This window comes from Pagrus pagrus (assembly GCF_965226575.1).
Source record: "Pagrus pagrus genome assembly, contig: HAP1_SCAFFOLD_121, whole genome shotgun sequence".
Classification (NCBI taxonomy): domain Eukaryota; kingdom Metazoa; phylum Chordata; class Actinopteri; order Spariformes; family Sparidae; genus Pagrus; species Pagrus pagrus.
The window spans coordinates 124,811-151,991 of record NW_028175342.1 but is presented as its reverse complement, the minus strand read 5'-3'; the positions used below and the strand labels follow the sequence as shown (position 1 = coordinate 151,991).

At 46.7% G+C, this 27,181-nt stretch overlaps 2 protein-coding genes across 3 annotated transcripts; both read left to right on the top strand.

The window, feature by feature from the left end:
• Positions 1-2,915: 2,915 nt before the first annotated feature.
• Positions 2,916-11,829, top strand: LOC311254004 (uncharacterized protein; the record flags this gene model as incomplete). Its single annotated transcript, XM_084384432.1, has 9 exons — positions 2,916-3,161; positions 3,272-4,082; positions 4,745-4,913; positions 5,112-5,329; positions 5,500-5,571; positions 5,661-5,827; positions 6,894-7,145; positions 7,267-7,557; positions 11,722-11,829. The coding sequence occupies exons 1-9, from the start codon at positions 3,144-3,146 to the stop codon at positions 11,827-11,829; spliced, it is 2,106 nt and encodes a 701-aa protein (XP_084240558.1). The 5' UTR covers positions 2,916-3,143.
• A 4,169-nt stretch (positions 11,830-15,998) lies between these two features.
• Positions 15,999-19,853, top strand: LOC311254005 (uncharacterized protein). Of its 2 annotated transcripts, XM_084384433.1 has the most exons (4): positions 15,999-16,547; positions 18,970-18,993; positions 19,099-19,215; positions 19,346-19,853. In XM_084384433.1, exons 1-4 carry the CDS (start codon positions 16,389-16,391, stop codon positions 19,535-19,537), a joined length of 492 nt encoding a protein of 163 aa, XP_084240559.1. In that variant the 5' UTR covers positions 15,999-16,388; the 3' UTR covers positions 19,538-19,853. The 2 variants fall into 2 exon arrangements, with proteins under 2 accessions (XP_084240559.1, XP_084240560.1); XM_084384434.1 differs by lacking the exon at positions 15,999-16,547 and having other exon boundaries at positions 18,603-18,993; positions 19,102-19,215.
• Positions 19,854-27,181: the final 7,328 nt, after the last annotated feature.

Here is a 27,181-nt window from a genome sequence, read left to right as displayed (position 1 = left end):
CCCGTGGTCACTGTCTAAATATTCGGGTAGGCCCTGGTCTTATTCTTGCTTTGCTTTGCTGGTTTCCAGTGTCATGGTGTGTTTCTTTTTAGCTCATGTGTGTCTGAGTAATTGGAAATAGAAAATGATAAATATTAAAAAAGGCTTCTCTATACAAAATACACATTTCAATTAATACATTTATGATATAGATGAGTGCGTTGATTGGCATTTGTGCTGTTTTGGTGTTATAATGTGTCCAACCTGTACCGATTCCAAAGATGAAATCATAATAACTAACAGCTCCAAATTTTTCTGCGCCCCTGGTACTCCATCTTAAATTACAAAAATAAAATCCTAATCACTAACACTTCCAAATTTTCCCTGCGCCCCTGGTACTCCAGTGTGGACTTAGTCATATTTCGGCTAAGTCCAAAATGGAATACCAGGGGCACGAAAGCTGAAACGGAGTACCAGGGGCGCGAGCTTCCAGCGGGTGCGGCTATTGGCTTCATCCCAGGAGGTGTGCTTAAGTGTGGGTACGCAGGTCCGGCTGGGGCGCAAGGTTCCTGGAGAGTCCATCTCTGGCTCTCCACAGGGAGACTTCTGGAGCCGTCGTGCCCGCCTCTGGAGGTCCACGGCCGGGCTTGTTGGTGCCGCCCCCCCCCCGGTCCCTGGAGCTTAGCTTCCAGGAGGCCATCTCAGAGGGTCCTGGGGGTCATTTGGAGCGGATTGAGCGCTCACTTCCAAGGCCTCTGGAGCTCAGGGGCCCGGCTAGAGCAGCCGACGTGCCCAGCCTCTGGAGGTCCACGGCCGGGCTTGTTGGTGCCGAGCTCCCCGGTCCCTGGAGCTCAGCTTCCAGGAGGCCATCTCAGAGGGTCCTGGGGGTCATTTGGAGCGGATTGAGCGCTCACTTCCAAGGTCTCTGGAGCTCAGGGGCCAGGCTGGAGCAGCGGACGTGCCCAGCCTCTGGAGGTCCACGGCCGGGCTTGTTGGTGCCGACCTCCCCGGTCTCTGGAGCTGAGCTTCCAGGAGGCCATCTCAGAGGGTCCTGGGGGTCATTTGGAGCGGATTGAGCGCTCACTTCCAAGGTCTCTGGAGCTCAGGGGCCAGGCTAGAGCAGCCGACGTGCCCAGCCTCTGGAGGTCCACGGGCGGGCTTGTTGGTGCCGAGCTCCCCGGTCCCTGGAGCTTAGCTTCCAGGAGGCCATCTCAGAGGGTCCTGGGGGTCATTTGGAGCGGATTGAGCGCTCACTTCCAAGGTCTCTGGAGCTCAGGGGCCAGGCTAGAGCAGCCGACGTGCCCAGCCTCTGGAGGTCCACGGGCGGGCTTGTTGGTGCCGAGCTCCCCGGTCCCTGGAGCTTAGCTTCCAGGAGGCCATCTCAGAGGGTCCTGGGGGTCATTTGGAGCGGATTGAGCGCTCACTTCCAAGGCCTCTGGAGCTCAGGGGCCCGGCTGGAGCAGCCGACGTGCCCAGCCTCTGGAGCTGACGTGCCCAGCCTCTGGAGGTCCACGGGCGGGCTTGTTGGTGCCGAGCTCCCCGGTCCCTGGAGCTTAGCTTCCAGGAGGCCATCTCAGAGGGTCCTGGGGGTCATTTGGAGCGGATTGAGCGCTCACTTCCAAGGCCTCTGGAGCTCAGGGGCCCGGCTAGAGCAGCCGACATGCCCAGCCTCTGGAGGTCCACGGCCGGGCTTGTTGGTGCCGAGCTCCCCGGTCCCTGGAGCTTAGCTTCCAGGAGGCCGTCTCAGAGGGTCCTGGGGGTCATTTGGAGCGGATTGAGCGCTCACTTCCAAGGCCTCTGGAGCTCAGGGGCCCGGCTGGAGCAGCCGACGTGCCCAGCCTCTGGAGCTGACGTGCCCAGCCTCTGGAGGTCCACGGCCGGGCTTGTTGGTGCCGAGCTCCCCGGTCCCTGGAGCTTAGCTTCCAGGAGGCCATCTCAGAGGGTCCTGGGGGTCATTTGGAGCGGATTGAGCGCTCACTTCCAAGGCCTCTGGAGCTCAGGGGTCCGGCTAGAGCAGCTGACGCGTTTATATACATATATACACCAATACATATTTATGTATATATATATATATATATATATATATATATATATATATATATACACATATATACATATATGTATATATATATGTATATATATATATACATACTTAAATCATAACTAATAAATACTCTGTAATTGAATGATGTCATATATGTCAAGACAGACATATATCAAGACAAGCATGGCACGTATTCCATATAAGTGAACCTCTATCCTAAATTATGTCCATGCTCTGATTGGCCGAGAGCGAGCCAATGAAAGGCTTTAAATAGCCCTTCCATCAAGTGCATCCATTTAGATGCACTTGTTGGATGCAACACTGAGGTAAGACCAATTTCAAGTCATCATCTAACGCTACTAATGCTTCCATATTTGCAATGAGATTCACTAAATAACATCCAGAAAGTGAATATTTCTCACTAAGACTTCCAAATTCAGCCTAATTTCTACTAATTGATTCCAGAAAGTGAATATTTCTTACCAAGGCTTCCAAATTCAGCCTAATTTCTACTAATTGATTCCAGAAAGTGAATATTTCTCACTAAGACTTCCAAATTCAGCCTAATTTCTACTAATTGATTCCAGAAAGTGAATATTTCTTACCAAGGCTTCCAAATTCAGCCTAATTTTTACTAATTGATTTCAGAAAGTGAATATTTATTACAAGGCTTCCAAATTCTAATGTAGGTAATTCTAGGTAATGAGTAACGATAACGGACTAATAAACTAATAGACTAATAACGTCTGTCTGCTTGTCTTCACCAGAGAAAAAGATGCCACGGAGTCCAGTCCCGTGTCCAGTGTGTGCGGTGCCCTATGTTGCTGTTCGCCAGCATCTGGTCAAGTACCACCAGATTGGAAACTCCATAGAATTGAAGCTGCTCCTCGGCTACGCTTCGGCGACGTAAGTACCGTTCGGTGGCTCTGATGAATCGCGTCTCACACCTCCGCTTTTGTTTCCTTAATGGTGTCGCGTTTATTATTGTTAATTTTGAATTGTCATTTTTTTCTTTTCTTTTTTTTTCTTTTCTTCTCTTATTTCCAGCCATAACGGCAGGCTAACATGTCCCATATGCAAACGCAAAAAGCTATCCCGGCTGGACAAGCATGTGGAGAATATGCACGGCGGGCTGAAGGTTAGTTCCTCTGTCCGCCTTGATTTAAAATACACAATATCAACATGTGCTATTGGCGTACACGTGTCGTGCTGAGATTTAACCTTCAATGTGCTTTCTTGCCATTACAGAAAGAGACTCAGAAAAATATTCTGAGGATCGCCAAACGGAGTGCCAAATTGAAAGCCCTGAGGAGGCTGAGGAAGTCCAATCCCCTGCCAGCGATGATGACCACCCTGGACCAGGAGAAGCTGACGTCGAGCAGTGATGGAGATGGAGATGGAGATGAGGATGGAGATGGAGATGAGGATGGAGATGAGGATGGAGTTGGAGATGCCACCGCCAGCCCCAGCAGCAGCAGCGCCAGCGCCAGTGCCAGCGCCAGCACCAGCACCAGCCACAGCGCCAGCACCAGCACTCTCTCTTCCTGTGGTCATGCCTTACCTCTACGGAAAAACTGTAACGGCTGCGTCGGTCTCAGGGTAAGAATTCACCGGCTGAGGAGCGACACGAATACTTGGATGACATCATCGACTCCTTCTCGGGAGCAGCAGGAGTCCACCCAGCAGCAGCAGCAGCAGCAGGAGGAGGAGGAGGAGTTGTCCACCCCTTCTCTTCATCATCATGATCAGCAGCAGCAGTCCTCCACCCCGCAGCACCCGCAGCAGTCGTCCACCCCGCAGCAGCAGCAGTCGTCCACCCCGCAGCAGTCGTCCACCCCGCAGCAGCAGCAGTCGTCCACCCCGCAGCACCCGCAGCAGTCGTCCACCCCGCAGCACCTGCAGTCGCCGTCCACCCCTCACCAGCAGCAGTCGTCGTCCTCTTCGTCCACCACGCCAAAGAAGATGCTGGAGTACAACCCTCAGACTCCAGGGAGTTCTGCGCGTAAAAAATTCGAGAGGAGAAAAATTGTGAGCGACCCGACCAAGCTACCTCGCTATGGTATTTACATTTTTGTATTACTCGCATATAAGATATTCTTGTTGTTTATGTTGTTGTTGTTGTTCTCCTAATAATCGATACAATTTGCTAATAATTCCAAAAAACAAATTTTAATCTCTTTATCTTTCACATATTGTATCCACATCGCACGTGCGTTTGGTGCAGGTTTTCCAAATAATCGATACAATTTGCTAATAATTCCAAAAAACAAATTTTAATCTCTTTATCTTTCACATATTGTATCCACATCGCACGTGCGTTTGGTGCAGGTTTTCCAAATAATCGATACAATTTGCTAATAATTCCAAAAAGCGAATTTTAATCTCTTTATCTTTCACATATTGTATCCACATCGCACGTGCGTTTGGTGCAGGTTTTCCAAATAATCGATACAATTTGCTAATAATTCCAAAAAGCGAATTTTAATCTCTTTATCTTTCACATATTGTATCCACATCGCACGTGCGTTTGGTGCAGGTTTTCCAAATAATCGATACAATTTGCTAATAATTCCAAAAAGCGAATTTTAATCTCTTTATCTTTCACATATTGTATCCACATCGCACGTGCGTTTTGTGCAGGTTTTCCAAATAATCGATACAATTTGCTAATAATTCCAAACAACCCTTATAACAATAAAATTCTCTTTCCCTTTCACACAGAAAAAATTCTCGACTTGTGGTTCAAGAACATCGCCGCTGGAAACAGGAGACAGGAGGAGAACGCGAGGATGCGGGTTGCACACGCCCGACGGTGGATGCTCTTCATGGCAGACCGCAGTATACCGGAGATGACGTTCAGTTTTTTGAGAAACACTGAGAGGCTGCTTGAGTAAATACTTTAATACTCTTTTTAACTTTCTTGTGTCTATCAAACACTACGTGTAACCGAGAGGAAGGGAGAGAGTAGCACGTTGCAAATCTACTAGGTGTGCTAATCTGTGTGTGTGTGTGTGTGTGTGTCTCTCTCTCTCTCTCTCTCTCTCTCTCTCTCTCTCACTCACTCACTCTCTCTCACTCACTCACTCAGATGGCGGGACACGCTCAAAAAATATGCTGTCACAACGCAGCTAATTATTCTTGGCAACGTGAGGGCATTTCTACAATTCCTCTTGGAGGCACAACTCCAGGAGGTCAAGGCTCCTCAAAAATTACTGAGAGGAGTTATTTTCATCTTGAAGTCTGCTGCAAGAATGTGCAAAAAGGACATTGTGACGCATCGGCAATCTGTCAGGATGAAAAAAACTAGTAGGTTTAACCGCATCTGTTTTTATTTTTTATTTATTCTTATTCTTACTATTTTATTATTATTATTATTATTATTGTTATTATTTATTCATTTATTTATTTATTTATTTTTATCTCGCCAGTCACGACACCATCATTTACTTGAAATCCGGTTTGTGTCTGACTTTCAGGTTTGCTTGTGAAGGCCGCCCACATCAGCTCCTACCTCCGGCAGGTGCGAAGAGAGATACCGGCTGCACTGCGTAAGTATTTCGGTTACCGGCGTTTGAAAACTCAGATAAGACGAAGATGGTTGTGGCACGCTAGTTGAAAATGTCCTTCTGCTTTACAGTGCGCCTGGAAAAACGGCCAAACAGAAAAAAGTTGGATCATTTCTACGGACTCATCGCCGGATTCATTGTCTGTACGACGGGCCACAGGAGGGGGGTCCTGGCAAACCTAAAGGTGGAGGAGGTGACGGCGGCAGACTGTGACAGGAATGGCAGACGTATAATTGGGGTAAGAGCGTGCTGTGTTGGCAGACTTGGAGATGTATTTCGTGCAGTGTTTTCCAAATAGTCGATACAATTTGCTAATAATTACAAACAACGCATTTTAGTCTCTTTATCTTTCACATATTGCATCCGCAAAGCACGTGCGTTTGGAGGTGCGTTTCCTGCAGTGTTTTCCAAATAGTCGCTACAATTTGCTAATAATTACAAACAACGCATTTTAGTCTCTTTATCTTTCACATATTGCATCCGCAAAGCACGTGCGTTTGGAGGTGCGTTTCCTGCAGTGTTTTCCAAATAGTCGATACAATTTGCTAATAATTACAAACAACGCATTTTAGTCTCTTTATCTTTCACATATTGCATCCGCAAAGCACGTGCGTTTGGAGGTGCGTTTCGTGCAGTGTTTTCCAAATAGTGGATACAATTTGCTAATAATTACAAACAACGCATTTTAGTCTCTTTATCTTTCACATATTGCATCCGCAAAGCACGTGCGTTTGGAGGTGCGTTTCCTGCAGTGTTTTCCAAATAGTGGATACAATTTGCTAATAATTACAAACAACGCATTTTAGTCTCTTTATCTTTCACATATTGCATCCGCAAAGCACGTGCGTTTGGAGGTGCGTTTCCTGCAGTGTTTTCCAAATAGTCGCTACAATTTGCTAATAATTACAAACAACGCATTTTAGTCTCTTTATCTTTCACATATTGCATCCGCAAAGCACGTGCGTTTGGAGGTGCGTTTCCTGCAGTGTTTTCCAAATAGTCGATACAATTTGCTAATAATTACAAACAACGCATTTTAGTCTCTTTATCTTTCACATATTGCATCCGCAAAGCACGTGCGTTTGGAGGTGTGTTTCGTGCAGTGTTTTCCAAATAGTGGATACAATTTGCTAATAATTTTAAATAGTCGATCCATACTTGCTAATAGTTCCAAAGAAAGTATTTTAATCTCTTTATCTTTCAGATAATGTATCCATATCACAGTGCGTAATTATTTGCTTTATTGATTTCTTTTCTCGCTCTCTCACTCTCTCTCTCTCTCTCTCTCTCTCTCACTCTCTCAGGTCACACAGCACAAGACGAAGGAAACGTTTGGTCGCGCTCTCATTCCTTTGAATAAGGAGGAGTACCTTTGGCTCAGCAGATTCATCTACCACCGACACAAATTCAAGTGCGGCGACTCTGAGATTTTTTTCTCTAATTCCAATGGTGGCCCCTACAACGTACTCCTGGAGTCCTTCCAGGCCACCTGGAAAGGTTTCGGCCTACCGGGGAGTCCGACCTTCAATCTGATCCGCAGCAGTATCAGCACCTGCGTAAGAATTCTTATTATTTTTTTATTTATTTATTTAATTTTTTTAATATTCAATCGGTTCGAGTTTTGACCAGCTAATAAGTGTTTTTCCTCAACTTGTTTTATGTCTTCTCTTTTTGTAGATCGGGAGGTCTTTGGACACTAGCAAGAAGTCCAGCGTCCGCAGGTTGATGTGCCACTCGAATGCAACAGCTGAGAAGTTTTACGAGGCAGATCTGGACTTCAAGGAGGCTTTCGAGTCGAGGGCTCACACCGCCGACGCTCTGTGTCAGAACACTGAAAGGATTGAAGAAAAAGAGTCGGACTCGGAAGATGGTGATGGTGATGGTGCTGCTGCTGCTGCTGCGGAGGAGGAGGAGGAGGAGGAGGAGGACAACAACGACGACAACGACGAGGACAAGGAGGAGGAGGAAGTGTCAAAAAAAGACAATTCACAGACACAGGAAGACGGAGAAAGGGGACAGAAAGAGACTGATAAAGAAATGAAAAAGCAACCCAGGAACAAGGGGAGATCAAAAAAGCCAATGATGACCAGACTACAGAGGAAGAAAAGGGACAAGAAAAGAGCTGAAGCCCCTGACCAGGCAGAGAAGGGAATGGATGAGGGGTCTGCCAAACTCCCAGACGCAGACAAAGACGCTACACAGGGGATGAGCTCAAAGAAGAGGAAGAGGAAGAGAAAAGAAAAAGTTAGAAAGAGTAAGAAGATAAAGGAGGAAAAGCAAGAAAAAACGTTGGTTTACGAGAACCTTTCCTCGGATGACTCGAATTTGCCATCCACGAGACGATCTGACCACATAACGGACGTGGTCTGCCTCTCATCCACAGGGGATGACTCAGGCGTGGAAGACATGGTGATGGCAGCACAGGCCCCTCAGCCACCAGCGCAGGCCCCCGATCCACCAGCTTCACAGGCCCCCAATCCACCAGCTTCACAGGCCCCCGATCCACCAGCTTCACAGGCCCCGGATCCACCAGCGCCACAGGCCCCCGATCCACCAGCTTCACAGGCCGCCGATCCACCAGCTTCACAGGCCCCCGATCCACCAGCTTCACAGGCCCCCGATCCACCAGCTTCACATGCCCCCGATCCACCAGCTTCACAGGCCCCCGATCCACCAGCTTCACAGGCCCCCGATCCACCAGCTTCACAGGCCCCCGATCCACCAGCTTCACAGGCCCCCGATCCACCAGCGCCACAGGCGCCCGATCCACCAGCTTCACAGGCCCCCGATCCACCAGCTTCACAGGCCCCCGATCCACCAGCGCCTCAGGCCCCCGAACCACCACCTCCACAGGCCCCCGATCCACCACCTCCACAGGCCCCCGATCCACCACCTCCACAGGCCCCCGATCCACCAGCGCAGGCCCCCGATCCACAAGCGCAGGCCCCCGATCCACCACCTCCACAGGCCCCCGATCCACCACCTCCACAGGCCCCCGATCCACCAGCGCAGGCCCCCGATCCACCAGCTTCACAGGCCCCCGATCCACCAGCTTCACAGGCCCCGGATCCACCAGCTTCACAGGCCCCCGATCCACCAGCTTCACAGGCCCCCGATCCACCAGCTTCACAGGCCCCCGATCCACCAGCGCCACAGGCCCCCGATCCACCAGCTTCACAGGCGCCCGATCCACCAGCTTCACAGGCCCCCGATCCACCAGCTTCACAGGCCCCCGATCCACCAGCGCCACAGGCCCCCGATCCACCAGCGCCTCAGGCCCCCGAACCACCACCTCCACAGGCCCCCGATCCACCACCTCCACAGGCCCCCGATCCACCACCTCCACAGGCCCCCGATCCACCAGCGCAGGCCCCCGATCCACAAGCGCAGGCCCCCGATCCACCACCTCCACAGGCCCCCGATCCACCACCTCCACAGGCCCCCGATCCACCAGCGCAGGCCCCCGATCCACAAGCGCAGGCCCCCGATCCACCACCTCCACAGGCCCCCGATCCACCACCTCCACAGGCCCCCGATCCACCAGCGCAGGCCCCCGATCCACAAGCGCAGGCCCCCGATCCACCACCTCCACAGGCCCCCGATCCACCAGCTTCACAGGCCCCCGATCCACCAGCTTCACAGGCCCCCGATCCACCAGCGCCACAGGCCCCCGATCCACCAGCTTCACAGGCCCCCGATCCACCAGCGCCACAGGCCCCTGATCAAGCTGCAGGCAAGGCCCCTCATCCACCAGCAGACTTGGGATGAAAAGCTGGCCGAAATCTGCCAAATAAACAGTCATGGACTTGGACTTGAGTGTCCATTTTGCTGATGTCACTGTGTTTGTTTGTTGTTTGCTTTTGTTGTTTGATGTTTTTGTTTTTTTACAGCATTTTGCAGTGAATAAAAGTTCACAGTTAACTTGATCATTGCTTCCTCTTTCTTTGTTTTTAGAGGGTCTGTCATCAACGACAAAGAGGAGATAAAAATCACTAATCCTTCCAGCATTTCGATTGAAATGCCTAAATTGCTATTGATACAGATAACTGAACCTTCCAATCTAAAAATATTAATCACTAATGGTTCCGGGTTTTGAATTCTGATGAATTAACTGATTTTAAATCAGCCATTGCTGGCTCTAAGTTTGACAGTCTAACTTTTTCAAATACAAATGTAGATGGTTACTGCTTCAAAATAAAAATAAAAAAGGTTTACTATTGAAGAACTGGTTGAATATTGGCATCCATAGTAAAGTGTTTCAAACATTCAAGTTTAAGAATCGGAATTGCTTTATTGTCCCACATGGGGGAAATATGTTTGCCACAGCATCCAAAGGACAGAATATTACAATGACAGACAGAACAAAACAACAGCAGCAGCAGACGGCGGCAGCGGCGGCTCTTCTTCTTCTCTTTCGGTATTTACAAACATCCGTAAGTAGAATAGAACAAAACAAAGGAACAAGGACGCAGAAAACAAACAAAGACACTTGCTTGTAAACAGGCCAATCCCAGTTGAGAATATGACTTCCTGGGATGAGCTAACAAGCTTCATCACACATTTTTTCAAATCCAAAATGAAAAATTCAAATAAGTGATTCTTGATCCTAAATTGAATCCAAAAACGGCATCTCATAATTCGAGCCTGTAGCCCAATTGGCCGCTGAGTACGAGCCAATGAGACGCACTGTTGGGAGAGCATAAGAGGCAGCGCTTGCATTCGCATGCATTTGTTGGACGCGTAAATGAGGTAAGGTAAATTCCAGAAATGTGATATAAAGTTGTTTTTTACCATCAATCTTTATCACTAAGGCTTCTTCCAAATTTAAAATGACATTCGCAAAATAATTCCGGAAGGTGAATCTTTATCACTAAGGCTTCTTCCAAATCTACTATAAAATTAGCTAAATTATTTCAGAAAGTGATTATATATTACTAAATCTCCCAAATTTAGCATAATTTCGCTAAATGATCCCGAAAGTGAATATGAATTACCAAGGCTTCCAAATTCTGCATAATAATCCATAATTGATTCCATAAAGTGAATATTTATTACTTACTTCTTCCAAATATAACAAGACTCGCTAAATAACACCAGAAGGTGAATCTTTATCGCTAAGGCTTCCAAGTTTGACTTAAAAGTACTTTGTGTTCCAAATAGCTCATCTGAAGCCCTAAATCTTCAATTCTTCTTCTTCTTCTTCTTCTTCTTCTTCTTCTTCTTCGAGAGAGAGAGATAGCGAGTGCCATTATCTTGTCGTCGGTCTTTAGAGGAAGGGTCGTCGTTCTTGAAATCGGCCAAGCGCCCATCTCTCACGTTTGCTTTTCTTCACCAGGGGAGACGATGCCCACCAGTCTTGCTCCCCCCTCCAATCTGCATGTCTTCGTTCCCGTTGTGCAATGCCATCCTGCTGAGGGTATGCCATTTTCTCAGAATGCAATCTTCCTCTTTCAGTCTAAAACAGAAGGAAATATGACAATAAATAATGTTCTGCATTACAACATTTGGAATGATGGAATGATTGTCCATTTAAAAAAAGAGAAGGCAAGGTTTTCTCACCATCTGTTGTGTCACAAAAACAGCTGGATGAAGGTTGGTGTTTGTAACTCGCTGCGGTATCTACGAAGCAATCTGGAAATATAGCGGAGAAACACATTTGCGATGGGTAAAGGAAGGATAAAAAGGCATTATGCGTTGGTCTTTCTGCACAGATTTCAATATCACATATTTACGATCTGAATATTTCTGCCGTCATTTAGGTACTGCAATTGAAAATGGCGATGGATCGCACTGTATCGTAATATGGTGAGCGCAGTGTCTCAAATTCTTTGTTATCTGTCTTGTGGATGTGGATATTACTCAAAGCTTAATGTGCGTATTTACTCTCGAATGGCCATCCCTGTTTAGGCAACCACCTGATGATGTCGGAAAATACCGTGTAAGTGTTAAAAGCATCTACCACCGTGGCCAAAGACTGTAAATATGAAATCGGATGACCGTTTGTTTGTTTGTTTCTTTCTTTCTTTCTTTCTTTCTTTCTTTCTTTCTTTCCTTCTCTGTCTCTCTGTCTGTCTGACTGAATGTCTGTCTGTCTGACTGACTGTGTGTTGTTTTTTTCCCCCCCTTTCTTAGTGCGCGGATCCCTTCGACTGTGGCATCGCTCTGCTGGCTCTTGTTCTCGTCCTCCTGTTGACCTACATCTTCTACCTGTTAGTGCGCTGTAAGTTTGGACACGGTTGAGAGACAAAAAAAACCCCCCACACCCTTTGGTTGAGCCCAGAAGACTTGCAAGTTGATTTAAAGAGAAGGCTTTAAGACTCTAAAAATATGATCTTGCATAATTAAGGCATTCCAAAGACAGATATGTCAATCACTTGTCTTAAAAATCTGAACTGAAGGATCATTTCGAACCAATTCCAAATAGTGGATAAAAATGACTAAAGGTTCCAACTTGCTATTTCTTTCTGCTAATTCTTCCATGTTCAACTTCCACCTTACTGAAAGTGCATACGAATCCCTAATTCTTCAAAAAAGATAACCCACACCCTTTGGTTGAGCACAGAAGACTTGCAAGTTGATTTAAAGAGAAGGCTTTAAGACTCTAAAAATATGATCTTGCATAATTAAGGCATTCCAAAGACAGATATGTCAATCACTCGTCTTAAAAATCTGAACTGAAGGATCATTTCTAACAAATTCCAAATAGTGGATAAAAATGACTAAAGGTTCCAACTTGCTATTTCTTTCTGCTAATTCTTCCATGTTCAACTTCCACCTTACTGAAAGTGCATACGAATCCCTAATTCTTCAAAAAAGAAAACCCACACCCTTTGGTTGAGCCCAGAAGATTTGCAAGTTGATTTAAAGAGAAGGCTTTAAGACTCTAAAAATATGATCTTGCATAATTAAGGCATTCCAAAGACAGATATGTCAATCACTCGTCTTAAAAATCTGAACTGAAGGATCATTTCTAACCAATTCCAAATAGTGGATAAAAATGACTAAAGGTTCCAACTTGCTATTTCTTTCTGCTAATTCTTCCATGTTCAACTTCCACCTTTCTGAAAGTGCATACGAATCCCTAATTCTTCAATTCACATCACGATAACATAACTCCCCCCTCTTTGTAGATGTCTTCCAGTGACTCCGTCGGCGGTCCACCGGGTCGAAAAATCAAGGAAGAGCCAGGCTCCCCGGTAAGTGCAAGTTGTTGTTAAATAGCGTAATAACACGCTGTTGCATTACAATGCACGAAGGCGCGCGCTCGCAAGAGTCGGATTCACATTGGGATTCTCTTTGCTGTACCCCCCCTCAGGTGAGGCCGGCTTGCGGTCGAAGACGGGGCGTGTTGGTGAAGCAGGAGCCAGAATGTTCAGTAAGTAGAAAGCAAGTCGTTCTATGCATTTGCAATAAGTATCCAACAGCTTTGGTTAACCTAAAACTGTAACCGTCTCCATCTCTGTTCTACTCGATAAGAGGTTCAGGCTATTGACCTCTTTTACACTTGTCCTTAGGCAGCCTTTCCTACCCTGGCAGGACGTTTGAAGTGTGAGGTGGGCAAAAAACAAACAAACAAACAACACACAATCTTACTTCATCAATATTCAGGACAAGACATGTCATTGAAAACATTTAAATGCATCGCAATGTCATTGCGACAGTGTATCAAATACCCATCAACTGTGTCATTGTCTCATCTGTCGTCCTCGGCTCAGCCCGACAGCTCGTCCGACGATTCTTCTTCTTCTTCTTCTTCTTCTTCTTCTTCTTCTTCTTCTTCCGGCGATTCCTACGATTCCTCTACCAGCGACACAGATGATTCTTCCTCCAGCAGCTCCGATGACTTGCCAGTGTTCTCGCCACGACCAGTGAGTCTCACCATTTCATGCACCCACTGCATGCAAGACACATTTGTGTCATTGCAGTCGTTGTTTTTTTTATTTTTTTATTTTCTTTCTGCTTCCTTCCTCACCATCGCGCAATCAGGGAAAACGAAGGAGGCTTCACTACACTCAGGAATTTGACCAGCTGCTGAGACGGCTTTTTCGAAAGGAGCTCAAAGAAGGGGACATCAGGCGGCAGAGAGTAGGAATTTGCGTCCTTCTGTGTCTTCTCCAAATCCGCATCATTTTGGACTGTTTGTTTTCACCCTCTCCTTAGATCAAAGAAGTCCTCTCGGATTCCGCCGACCTGTTGGCGGAGGCGAGAAAGCTCCATCTGACCTTTGAAAATGTCCGGACGAGGCTCCGCAAACTCGCCTTTACACCAGAGGACTTCTACCGGAGAGACTCCTGGACCTGAGGTAGGCTACTGAATGACAGCGAGGCACTTCAGACATCGCGTGTGTGCGTGCGTGCCTGCTTGCGATGATATATTGATTATTGAGCAGTCGCCCTCTTTTTTTCACCTTCCCGATGTGAAAACACACACACACACACACACACACACACACGTCGACATTATAAAAAAAGTACTGTTGTTATTCCAAATTTGATATACAAATCACTAATGATGACAAGATATAAATAATAATAACGTAGAATCCGCTTAGCGCTTGGGATATTACTTTTGGATTAACAAAATATGGAATCTATTTAGGACGCCTTATGAGCTAACAAGCTTCATCATTCAACAATTTTTTCAATCACAAAATATGAGTATTTCGAATAAGTGATCCTCGATCCTAAATTGAATCCAAGAACAGCATCTGATATTTCCAGCCCTGCCAGATTGGCGGCAGAGTAGGAGCCAATGAAACGCTCCGCTCGGAGTATTACAAAAAAAAAGCCCTTCCTTCCGAGCAGCGCATGCATTCGCACGCATCTGTCGGACGCGTAACTGAGGTGAGATCAATTCCAAATATATATGATATAAAGTTGCTAAGCCCTCCAAATGTACCATAAGATGCGCTAAATCATTCCGGAAAGTTAATCTTTCTTCCTATATATTTCTGCAGGTAGTGCATATAAATCCCTAATTCTTCCAAGTTTAACTTCCAACTTTCTGTATATGTCCGGGAGTGCATATAAATCCTTCCAAATTTAACATAAGAGTCGCTAAACGATTCCAGAAAGCGAATATTTATCACTAAGGCTTCCAAAGTTAACATAAGATTTTCTAAGCGATTTCAGAAAGCGAATATTTATCACTAATGTTTCCAAGTTTGCGCTAAAATGACTTTATCTTCCAAAACCGTGTTTTAAAATGTCACAAAAACAGCTGGATGAAATTGCACATTTGTAACTCATTGTATCTGTATCTGTGAAGCATTCCGCAAATATAGTGGAGGAACAGATTTATGAATGGTAAAAAAAAAAAAAGGAAAAAAGACAGAATTCTGTATTTGCTGTTATACACCGATTTGAGTATAACTTTTCTCATACAAGTGTTTCTGTCATCATTCAGGTTCTTCGGAAGACCAGTCGCACCGGATCGCTTGCACCACATCCCCACATGGTAGGCATGGTGTCTGGAGTTCTTTGGTGTCTGTCTTGTGGACGTGCATTGCATTTTACTCAATACATAATGTGTGTAGTCATTCTAGAATTGCCCTCTCTTTAGGCAGATGTCAGCCCCCCTCCCCGAGAAGTGAACTCACCTGTTGTCGTCCGAAAATTGTGTGTAAGTGTTAAATGTAGTATCTGTGACTTTGGCCAAAGGGCGTGAATACGAAGCACACTGACTGTTTCTTTTCTCTCTCTCAGTGCAAGGATCCTTTAAACGTCGTCTTCGGTCTGCTGTTAATCTTTCTGATTCTCATACTCCTCTACATTTTCTTCATCACGTGGCGTAAGTATGGAAATTTTATTTTTGGATTTGCTACTAACTAACTAAGTGTCAGCGTAACCGTTTGCGTCATTATTCTCAGCCAATTTCTGGGGTTAATCACCAGAAATTGAATCACTTTGTGAATAGAAGAATTTAAAGATGATGATGAACAATTGCTGGCGTCTCGCTTTGCAGATGTGTTTCGGGGATCCAAAAGCCAGCCCTGATGGGTCGACATGAGGAGCGGGGCTCTGGCACCCGTTCTTGGGTTATGGTGCCTTCAGTTCAGACTCCGCCCTCCCTCGCCTCAGAGATGAACTCGTCCTCGGCGTCACCTGTTTGTTGTCCACGACCGGCGGACGGCGCGACCCTCAGCCACTGAATGCCTTTTCTGTTGTCATGTTGAGCGTTTTGAATAAAAAAATTTCGTGAAAGGGTCGCGTTTTCTTTTTTCAATGTTCCCGATATTAGCACACACACACACACACACACACACATGTCAAGTACATTTAAAAGTACTAATTTTTATTCCAAATTTGTCATACAAATCAGTAATGATAACAACATATAAATTAAATTGACCACACCGTCCAAATTTGTCATTCCAAAACTACAGTATAAATTGCTAAATATAACCCAAGTTGTAATATAAATTACTAAACAGATTCCAAAGTTAAACGTTTATTAGATAGCAATACTGTCATAAGACAAAAAAGACAACTATACAATAATTTGCAAATAGGCAGTGTGTCAGTCAGTAATATCAGTCATGTAAGTGTGGGTGTGTGAATAATGAAGCGTAGGGTGTTGTGGAGTGAAAACAGAACCAGAGACAAACAAACAAAAGGCCTGCGGCTGCTGGCCGGTGGAAGCGTCAAAGCCAGAGAGGGCGAACAGCACTCTGTGGCAGCAAGGCACAGGTGCTCCAAATTCGGCTGGCTGCCACACCCACACTCTCCCAGGTACCCCGTAGATCTGCAGGGAAAATACAGACACAACTCCCAGAGTTGAGTTAGATTGGCATTCCAAAAATGTTACCACATTTGGCACTAACGTCATTCCAGGAAATCCGAGAAGGTGTGGTCACTGATTGTCCAATCAGAAATGAGCTCTCGAAGGCATATAAAAGCAACCTTGGCCAGCTGAAGTGCCACCACTATCGAATGCACAGGCCTGAAGTACAGTGCAAGGTGAGCGTCTTAAAGCCTACTATGTTCATTCCAGATTTTGTATAGAAATCACTAATGATGCCAAGATATGAATTAAATGACTACTAAATAGATTCCAAAGTTAAAATGTTATTCCCTAAAACTTCCAGAAATACAATATAAGTGACTAAAGACATCACAATCACAAACTTGGAATTTGTTTGGTAATTATATTCTATTTTTGGAATCACAAACTTGGAATTTGTTTATTAATAATATATACAATTTGGAATCACAAACTTGGAATTTGTTTATTAATAATATATACAATTTGGAATCACAAACTTGGAATATAGTTAGTAATTATATTCTATTTTTGGAATCACAAACTTGGAATTTGTTTATTAATAATATATACAATTTGGAATCACAAACTTGGAACTTGTTTAGTAATTATATTCCATTTTTGGAATCACAAACTTGGAATTTGTTTATTAATAATATATACAATTTGGAATCACAAACTTGGAATTCAGTTAGTAGTTATATTCTATTTTTGGAATCACAAACTTGGAATATAGTTAGTAATTATATTCTATTTTTGGAATCACAAACTTGGAATTTGTTTGGTAATTATATTCTATTTTTGGAATCACAAACTTGGAATTTGTTTATTAATAATATATACAATTTGGAATCACAAACTTGGAATATAGTTAGTAATTATATTCTATTTTTGGAATCACAAACTTGGAATTTGTTTAGTAATTATATTCTATTTTTGGAATCACAAACTTGGAATTTGTTTATTAATAATATATACAATTTGGAATCACAAACTTGGAATATAGTTAGTAATTATATTCTATTTTTGGAATCACAAACTTGGAATTTGTTTGGTAATTATATTCTATTTTTGGAATCACAAACTTGGAATTTGTTTATTAATAATATATACAATTTGGAATCACAAACTTGGAATATAGTTAGTAATTATATTCTATTTTTGGAATCACAAACTTGGAATTTGTTTATTAATAATATATACAATTTGGAATCACAAACTTGGAATTTGTTTAGTAATTATATTCCATTTTTGGAATCACAAACTTGGAATTTGTTTATTAATAATATATACAATTTGGAATCACAAACTTGGAATTCAGTTAGTAGTTATATTCTATTTTTGGAATCACAAACTTGGAATATGTTTATTAATAATATATACAATTTGGAATCACAAACTTGGAATTTGTTTAGTAATTATATTCTATTTTTGGAATCACAAACTTGGAATTTGTTTATTAATAATATATACAATTTGGAATCACAAACTTGGAATTTGTTTAGTAATTATATTCTATTTTTGGAATCACAAACTTGGAATTTGTTTATTAATAATATATGCAATTTGGAATCACAAACTTGGAATATAGTTAGTAATTATATTCTATTTTTGGAATCACAAACTTGGAATTTAGTTAGTAATTACATTCCAAGTTTGTGATTCCAAATAGTGAATATAATTACTAAACAGGTTCCAAGTTTGTGATTCCAAATAATGAATATGATTACTAAACAGATTACAAGTTTGTGATTCCAAATGGTGAATATAATTACTAAACAGGTTCCAAGTTTGTGATTCCAAATAATGAATATGATTACTAAACAGATTACAAGTTTGTGATTCCAAATGGTGAATATAATTACTAAACAGGTTCCAAGTTTGTGATTCCAAATAGTGAATATGATTACTAAACAGATTACAAGTTTGTGATTCCAAATGGTGAATATAATTACTAAACAGATTACAAGTTTGTGATTCCAAATAGTGAATATAATTACTAAACAGTAGAGGTGGAACAGACAAAAGATACCAGTTTTGGGAATTTTTTATTCACAAACCGTGACGAATAAAACGAGGGTACCAAATGCGATGGAAGTAGGTAAATGCGTACTGCAGAACCCCCGAAGGGCTAAGAATTTGCATACTCCACGTCGAAATTAAACAATTCTGAAAAAAGAGAATTTGGATTCAAGATTTTCCAGAAATGCCATACGTTCAACTAAAAATGTAGTGTTAAGGACTAGGGCTTCTGTCGCACTTCTGGAACTCGTAGAATGGGCCGGAATTCCCAACTTGTCAGAAGGACTTTCCTTCCAAATTGGTACATTAGAGGGAATACCCAACTTGGAAATCACATTCTTGGGTGAGTTTAGGGATTTCGATGCACCGTTTGGAGTGGGAGGGTTAAAGGGAAAACCGACCAATCACAGGCCGGATGCGAAACGAGGAATCGATTTAGGAATTGTATGCACCTTTTGGAATCCATTTATGGATTTGGATGCAAGCTTTGGAATCCATTTAGCGTAGCTGTATTGATGTGACAAGTGTCTGCAATTTTAGCCCAAGCTATGCTAACATTACTTTCTCTATTCCCACATGTATCTTCAACCATTCAAGAACTTTTGCGAGGAAGTGACAATGGTAAGTTTTAACACAGTTATCAACAGATTTTTTTAACCTCTTGAAGATGATATCATCAAACCGTAATGTGTTTTTTTTCAACATTTATCACACATTTGACTGTAGCAGTGTGACAACAACAACAACTACGCCCGCGCCGCCAGCCAGCCACCCGTGGACTCCGGTGCCCCTGGGGAAAAAACAAGCAAGGAGCAGGAGGCTGATCGCCCTGGGACACCTCAGGTAAGTGTCAGTGTGTGTGTGTGTGTGTGTGTGTTTGAATGGGTTAGCTTTCCGTTGATGAGCAGGTTGTCGCTGTGTGAATACACTCCAGTTACACTAAATGGTAACGCTTGACTTTTTGATTTTTTAGGACAAAAAGATGCTCCAGATAGGCGTAAACCTCACCTTCGTTCCGGGGGCAGCCAGCGACGAGGAGGGAAACACCCCCCCTTCAAGCCAGAACCCCAAGCCGCTCAACATGGTTCCGGACGCAGTCCCCAAGGGGTTAGACTCCAAGCCCCCGGGGAGTTTTTCTGTGGACAACAAGAAGTGGGAGCATTGAGGGCATTCGACTGTTGTCGACATTGTTTTTGCTTTAATGCAGTTCATTAAAAAGTTTGTTATTTGTTGTTCCGTTTTAAAAATAATGAAGTTCCTGTTCCTGTGAATTCAGAGGAACGTACAGAAATAGTTGCTGTACAAGTCACGAAACGTGGCTTCAGGGTGAGCTGTGGCACATGGAGATGGGCGCTTACTTTTTTTTTGTTTCTTTTCAGCTCATGTGTGTCTGAGTAATAAAAAATAAATAATAATGAATATTAAAAAAGTTTCTCTATACAAAGTACACATTTTAATTAATAAAGTTATGATAATGATGATTGTGTTGGTGCATATTTGTGCCTTTATCCTGTTATAATGTGTATAAAGTCCACAGATTCCACACATGATATCCTAATCTCTAACACATCCAAATAAAACTGATATCCTACCCTCTAATGCTTCCAAGTTACCCGCGCCCTTGGTACTCCAGTTTAAATTACAAAAATAAAATCCTAATCACTAACACGTCCAAATTTTTCTGCGCCCCTGGTACTCCAGTTTAAATGACAAACATAAAATCCTGATCACTAACACGTCCAAATTTTTCTGCACCCCTGTTACTATCTTAAATTACAAACGTAAAATCCTAATCACTAACACGTCCAAATTTTTCTGCGCCCCTGGTACTCCAGTTTAAATGACAAACATAAAATCCTAATCACTAACACGTCCAAATTTTTCTGCGCCCCTGGTACTCCAGTTTAAATGACAAACATAAAATCCTAATCACTAACACGTCCAAATTTTTCTGCGCCCCTGGTACTCCAGTTTAAATGACAAACATAAAATCCTAATCACTAACACGTCCAAATTTTTCTGCGCCCCTGTTACTCCATCTTAAATTACAAACATAAAATCCTAATCACTAACACGTCCAAATTTTTCTGCGCCCGTTACTCCATCTTAAATTACAAACATAAAATCCTAATCACTAACACGTCCAAATTTTTCTGCGCCCCTGTTACTCCATCTTAAATTACAAACATAAAATCCTAATCACTAACACGTCCAAATTTTTCTGCGCCCCTGGTACTCCATCTTAAATTACAAACATAAAATCCTAATCACTAACACGTCCAAATTTTCCCTGCGCCCCTGGTACTCCATCTTAAATTACAAACATAAAATCCTAATCACTGATACTTCCAGAAATCCTTGTCCGATTGACAAAAAACACGATTCCAGGGCGGGGTTCTCCGCATCTTGGCTTACCTGACACACCTGTCTGTCGGCTGGACCCCCGCGGACTCCGCCACGGTGCGGTGCGGTGTGGTGCCACCTTCGACCGCGATCGGCCGGCCGTTCCGTCGTGATTATGACCCAAATATTCGGGTCGGCTCTGGTCTTAGTCTTGCTTTGCTTTGCTGGTTTCCAGTGTCATGGTGTGTTTCTTTTTAGCTCATGAGTGTCTGAGTAATAAGAAATAGAAAATGATGAATATTAAAAAAGGCTTCTCTATACAAAATACACATTTCAATTAATACATTTATGATATAGATGAGTGTGTTGATTCGCATTTGTGCTGTTTTGGTGTTATAATGTGTCCAACCTGTACTGATTCCAAAAATGAAATCATAATCACTAACACGTCCAAATTTTTCTGCGCCCCTGGTACTCCATCTTAAATTACAAACGTAAAATCCTAATCACTAACACGTCCAAATTTTTCTGCGCCCCTGGTACTCCATTTTAAATTACAAAAATAAAATCCTAATCACTAACACTTCCAAATTTTCCCTGCACCCCTGGTACTCCAGTTTAAATGACAAACATAAAATCCCGATCACTAATACTTCCAAAAACCCTCGTCGGATTGACAAAGAAGACGATCCAGCGCGGGGGTCTCCGCATCTTGGATCGGCCGGCCGAAGCACCGCCGTATTTCCCGTGGTCACAGTCTAAATATTCGGGTAGGCTCTGGTCTTATTCTTGCTTTGCTTTGCTGGTTTCCAGTGTCATGGTGTGTTTCTTTTTAGCTCATGTGCGTCTGAGTAATAAGAAATAGAAAATGATAAATATTAAAAAAGGCTTCTCTATACAAAATACACATTTCAATTAATACATTTATGATATAGATGAGTGCGTTGATTGGCATTTGTGCTGTTTTGGTGTTATAATGTGTCCAACCTGTACCGATTCCAAAAATGAAATCATAATAACTAACAGCTCCAAATTTTTCTGCGCCCCTGGTACTCCATTTTAAATTACAAAAATAAAATCCTAATCACTAACACTTCCAAATTTTCCCTGCACCCCTGGTACTCCAGTTTAAATGACAAACATAAAATCCCAATCACTGTTACTTCCAAAAACCCTCGTCGGATTGACAAAGAAGACGATCCAGCGCGGGGGTCTCCGCATCTTGGATCGGCCGGCCGAAGCACCGCCGTTTTTCCCGTGGTCACTGTCTAAATATTCGGGTAGGCCCTGGTCTTATCCTTGCTTTGCTTTGCTGGTTTCCAGTGTCATGGTGTGTTTCTTTTTAGCTCATGTGTGTCTGAGTAATTGGAAATAGAAAATGATAAATATTAAAAAAGGCTTCTCTATACAAAATACACATTTCAATTAATACATTTATGATATAGATGAGTGCGTTGATTGGCATTTGTGCTGTTTTGGTGTTATAATGTGTCCAACCTGTACCGATTCCAAAGATGAAATCATAATAACTAACACCTCCAAATTTTTCTGCGCCCCTGGTACTCCATCTTAAATTACAAAAATAAAATCCTAATCACTAACACTTCCAAATTTTCCCTGCGCCCCTGGTACTCCAGTGTGGACTTAGTCATATTTCGGCTAAGTCCAAAATGGAATACCAGGGGCACGAAAGCTGAAACGGAGTACCAGGGGCGCGAGCTTCCAGCGGGTGCGGCTATTGGCTTCATCCCAGGAGGTGTGCTTAAGTGTGGGTACGCAGGTCCGGCTGGGGCGCAAGGTTCCTGGAGAGTCCATCTCTGGCTCTCCACAGGGAGACTTCTGGAGCCGTCGTGCCCGCCTCTGGAGGTCCACGGCCGGGCTTGTTGGTGCCGAGCTCCCCGGTCCCTGGAGCTTAGCTTCCAGGAGGCCGTCTCAGAGGGTCCTGGGGGTCATTTGGAGCGGATTGAGCGCTCACTTCCAAGGCCTCTGGAGCTCAGGGGCCCGGCTGGAGCAGCCGACGTGCCCAGCCTCTGGAGCTGACGTGCCCAGCCTCTGGAGGTCCACGGCCGGGCTTGTTGGTGCCGAGCTCCCCGGTCCCTGGAGCTTAGCTTCCAGGAGGCCATCTCAGAGGGTCCTGGGGGTCATTTGGAGCGGATTGAGCGCTCACTTCCAAGGCCTCTGGAGCTCAGGGGCCCGGCTAGAGCAGCCGACGTGCCCAGCCTCTGGAGGTCCACGGCCGGGCTTGTTGGTGCCGAGCTCCCCGGTCCCTGGAGCTCAGCTTCCAGGAGGCCATCTCAGAGGGTCCTGGGGGTCATTTGGAGCGGATTGAGCGCTCACTTCCAAGGCCTCTGGAGCTCAGGGGCCCGGCTAGAGCAGCCGACGTGCCCAGCCTATGGAGGTCCACGGCCGGGCTTGTTGGTGCCGACCTCCCCGGTCCCTGGAGCTGAGCTTCCAGGAGGCCATCTCAGAGGGTCCTGGGGGTCATTTGGAGCGGATTGAGCGCTCACTTCCAAGGTCTCTGGAGCTCAGGGGCCAGGCTAGAGCAGCCGACGTGCCCAGCCTCTGGAGGTCCACGGGCGGGCTTGTTGGTGCCGAGCTCCCCGGTCCCTGGAGCTTAGCTTCCAGGAGGCCATCTCAGAGGGTCCTGGGGGTCATTTGGAGCGGATTGAGCGCTCACTTCCAAGGCCTCTGGAGCTCAGGGGCCCGGCTGGAGCAGCCGACGTGCCCAGCCTCTGGAGCTGACGTGCCCAGCCTCTGGAGGTCCACGGGCGGGCTTGTTGGTGCCGAGCTCCCCGGTCCCTGGAGCTTAGCTTCCAGGAGGCCATCTCAGAGGGTCCTGGGGGTCATTTGGAGCGGATTGAGCGCTCACTTCCAAGGCCTCTGGAGCTCAGGGGCCCGGCTAGAGCAGCCGACATGCCCAGCCTCTGGAGGTCCACGGCCGGGCTTGTTGGTGCCGAGCTCCCCGGTCCCTGGAGCTTAGCTTCCAGGAGGCCGTCTCAGAGGGTCCTGGGGGTCATTTGGAGCGGATTGAGCGCTCACTTCCAAGGCCTCTGGAGCTCAGGGGCCCGGCTGGAGCAGCCGACGTGCCCAGCCTCTGGAGCTGACGTGCCCAGCCTATGGAGGTCCACGGCCGGGCTTGTTGGTGCCGAGCTCCCCGGTCCCTGGAGCTTAGCTTCCAGGAGGCCATCTCAGAGGGTCCTGGGGGTCATTTGGAGCGGATTGAGCGCTCACTTCCAAGGCCTCTGGAGCTCAGGGGCCCGGCTGGAGCAGCCGACGTGCCCAGCCTCTGGAGCTGACGTGCCCAGCCTATGGAGGTCCACGGCCGGGCTTGTTGGTGCCGAGCTCCCCGGTCCCTGGAGCTTAGCTTCCAGGAGGCCATCTCAGAGGGTCCTGGGGGTCATTTGGAGCGGATTGAGCGCTCACTTCCAAGGCCTCTGGAGCTCAGGGGCCCGGCTGGAGCAGCCGACGTGCCCAGCCTCTGGAGGTCCACGGCCGGGCTTGCGGGTGCCGACCTCCCCACCCTTGGTACTCCAGTTTTAATTACAAACGTAAAATCCTAATCACTAACACGTCCAAATTTTTCTGCGCCCCTGGTACTCCATTTTAAATTACAAAAATAAAATCCTAATCACTAACACTTCCAAATTTTCCCTGCACCCCTGGTACTCCAGTTTAAATGACAAACATAAAATCCCGATCACTAATACTTCCAAAAACCCTCGTCGGATTGACAAAGAAGACGATCCAGCGCGGGGGTCTCCGCATCTTGGATCGGCCGGCCGAAGCACCGCCGTATTTCCCGTGGTCACAGTCTAAATATTCGGGTAGGCTCTGGTCTTATTCTTGCTTTGCTTTGCTGGTTTCCAGTGTCATGGTGTGTTTCTTTTTAGCTCATGTGCGTCTGAGTAATAAGAAATAGAAAATGATAAATATTAAAAAAGGCTTCTCTATACAAAATACACATTTCAATTAATACATTTATGATATAGATGAGTGCGTTGATTGGCATTTGTGCTGTTTTGGTGTTATAATGTGTCCAACCTGTACCGATTCCAAAAATGAAATCATAATAACTAACACCTCCAAATTTTTCTGCGCCCCTGGTACTCCATCTTAAATTACAAAAATAAAATCCTAATCACTAACACTTCCAAATTTTCCCTGCGCCCCTGGTACTCCAGTGTGGACTTAGTCATATTTCGGCTAAGTCCAAAATGGAATACCAGGGGCACGAAAGCTGAAACGGAGTACCAGGGGCGCGAGCTTCCAGCGGGTGCGGCTATTGGCTTCATCCCAGGAGGTGTGCTTAAGTGTGGGTACGCAGGTCCGGCTGGGGCGCAAGGTTCCTGGAGAGTCCATCTCTGGCTCTCCACAGGGAGACTTCTGGAGCCGTCGTGCCCGCCTCTGGAGGTCCACGGCCGGGCTTGTTGGTGCCGCCCCCCCCCCGGTCCCTGGAGCTGAGCTTCCAGGAGGCCACCTCAGAGGGTCCTGGGGGTCATTTGGAGCGGATTGAGCGCTCACTTCCAAGGTCTCTGGAGCTCAGGGGCCAGGCTGGAGCAGCGGACGTGCCCAGCCTCTGGAGGTCCACGGCCGGGCTTGTTGGTGCCGACCTCCCCGGTCTCTGGAGCTGAGCTTCCAGGAGGCCATCTCAGAGGGTCCTGGGGGTCATTTGGAGCGGATTGAGCGCTCACTTCCAAGGTCTCTGGAGCTCAGGGGCCAGGCTAGAGCAGCCGACGTGCCCAGCCTCTGGAGGTCCACGGGCGGGCTTGTTGGTGCCGAGCTCCCCGGTCCCTGGAGCTTAGCTTCCAGGAGGCCATCTCAGAGGGTCCTGGGGGTCATTTGGAGCGGATTGAGCGCTCACTTCCAAGGCCTCTGGAGCTCAGGGGCCCGGCTGGAGCAGCCGACGTGCCCAGCCTCTGGAGCTGACGTGCCCAGCCTATGGAGGTCCACGGGCGGGCTTGTTGGTGCCGAGCTCCCCGGTCCCTGGAGCTTAGCTTCCAGGAGGCCATCTCAGAGGGTCCTGGGGGTCATTTGGAGCGGATTGAGCGCTCACTTCCAAGGCCTCTGGAGCTCAGGGGCCCGGCTAGAGCAGCCGACGTGCCCAGCCTCTGGAGGTCCACGGCCGGGCTTGTTGGTGCCGAGCTCCCCGGTCCCTGGAGCTTAGCTTCCAGGAGGCCGTCTCAGAGGGTCCTGGGGGTCATTTGGAGCGGATTGAGCGCTCACTTCCAAGGCCTCTGGAGCTCAGGGGCCCGGCTGGAGCAGCCGACGTGCCCAGCCTCTGGAGCTGACGTGCCCAGCCTCTGGAGGTCCACGGCCGGGCTTGTTGGTGCCGAGCTCCCCGGTCCCTGGAGCTTAGCTTCCAGGAGGCCATCTCAGAGGGTCCTGGGGGTCATTTGGAGCGGATTGAGCGCTCACTTCCAAGGCCTCTGGAGCTCAGGGGCCCGGCTAGAGCAGCCGACGTGCCCAGCCTCTGGAGGTCCACGGCCGGGCTTGTTGGTGCCGAGCTCCCCGGTCCCTGGAGCTCAGCTTCCAGGAGGCCATCTCAGAGGGTCCTGGGGGTCATTTGGAGCGGATTGAGCGCTCACTTCCAAGGCCTCTGGAGCTCAGGGGCCCGGCTAGAGCAGCCGACGTGCCCAGCCTATGGAGGTCCACGGCCGGGCTTGTTGGTGCCGACCTCCCCGGTCCCTGGAGCTGAGCTTCCAGGAGGCCATCTCAGAGGGTCCTGGGGGTCATTTGGAGCGGATTGAGCGCTCACTTCCAAGGTCTCTGGAGCTCAGGGGCCAGGCTAGAGCAGCCGACGTGCCCAGCCTCTGGAGGTCCACGGGCGGGCTTGTTGGTGCCGAGCTCCCCGGTCCCTGGAGCTTAGCTTCCAGGAGGCCATCTCAGAGGGTCCTGGGGGTCATTTGGAGCGGATTGAGCGCTCACTTCCAAGGCCTCTGGAGCTCAGGGGCCCGGCTGGAGCAGCCGACGTGCCCAGCCTCTGGAGCTGACGTGCCCAGCCTCTGGAGGTCCACGGGCGGGCTTGTTGGTGCCGAGCTCCCCGGTCCCTGGAGCTTAGCTTCCAGGAGGCCATCTCAGAGGGTCCTGGGGGTCATTTGGAGCGGATTGAGCGCTCACTTCCAAGGCCTCTGGAGCTCAGGGGCCCGGCTAGAGCAGCCGACATGCCCAGCCTCTGGAGGTCCACGGCCGGGCTTGTTGGTGCCGAGCTCCCCGGTCCCTGGAGCTTAGCTTCCAGGAGGCCGTCTCAGAGGGTCCTGGGGGTCATTTGGAGCGGATTGAGCGCTCACTTCCAAGGCCTCTGGAGCTCAGGGGCCCGGCTGGAGCAGCCGACGTGCCCAGCCTCTGGAGCTGACGTGCCCAGCCTATGGAGGTCCACGGCCGGGCTTGTTGGTGCCGAGCTCCCCGGTCCCTGGAGCTTAGCTTCCAGGAGGCCATCTCAGAGGGTCCTGGGGGTCATTTGGAGCGG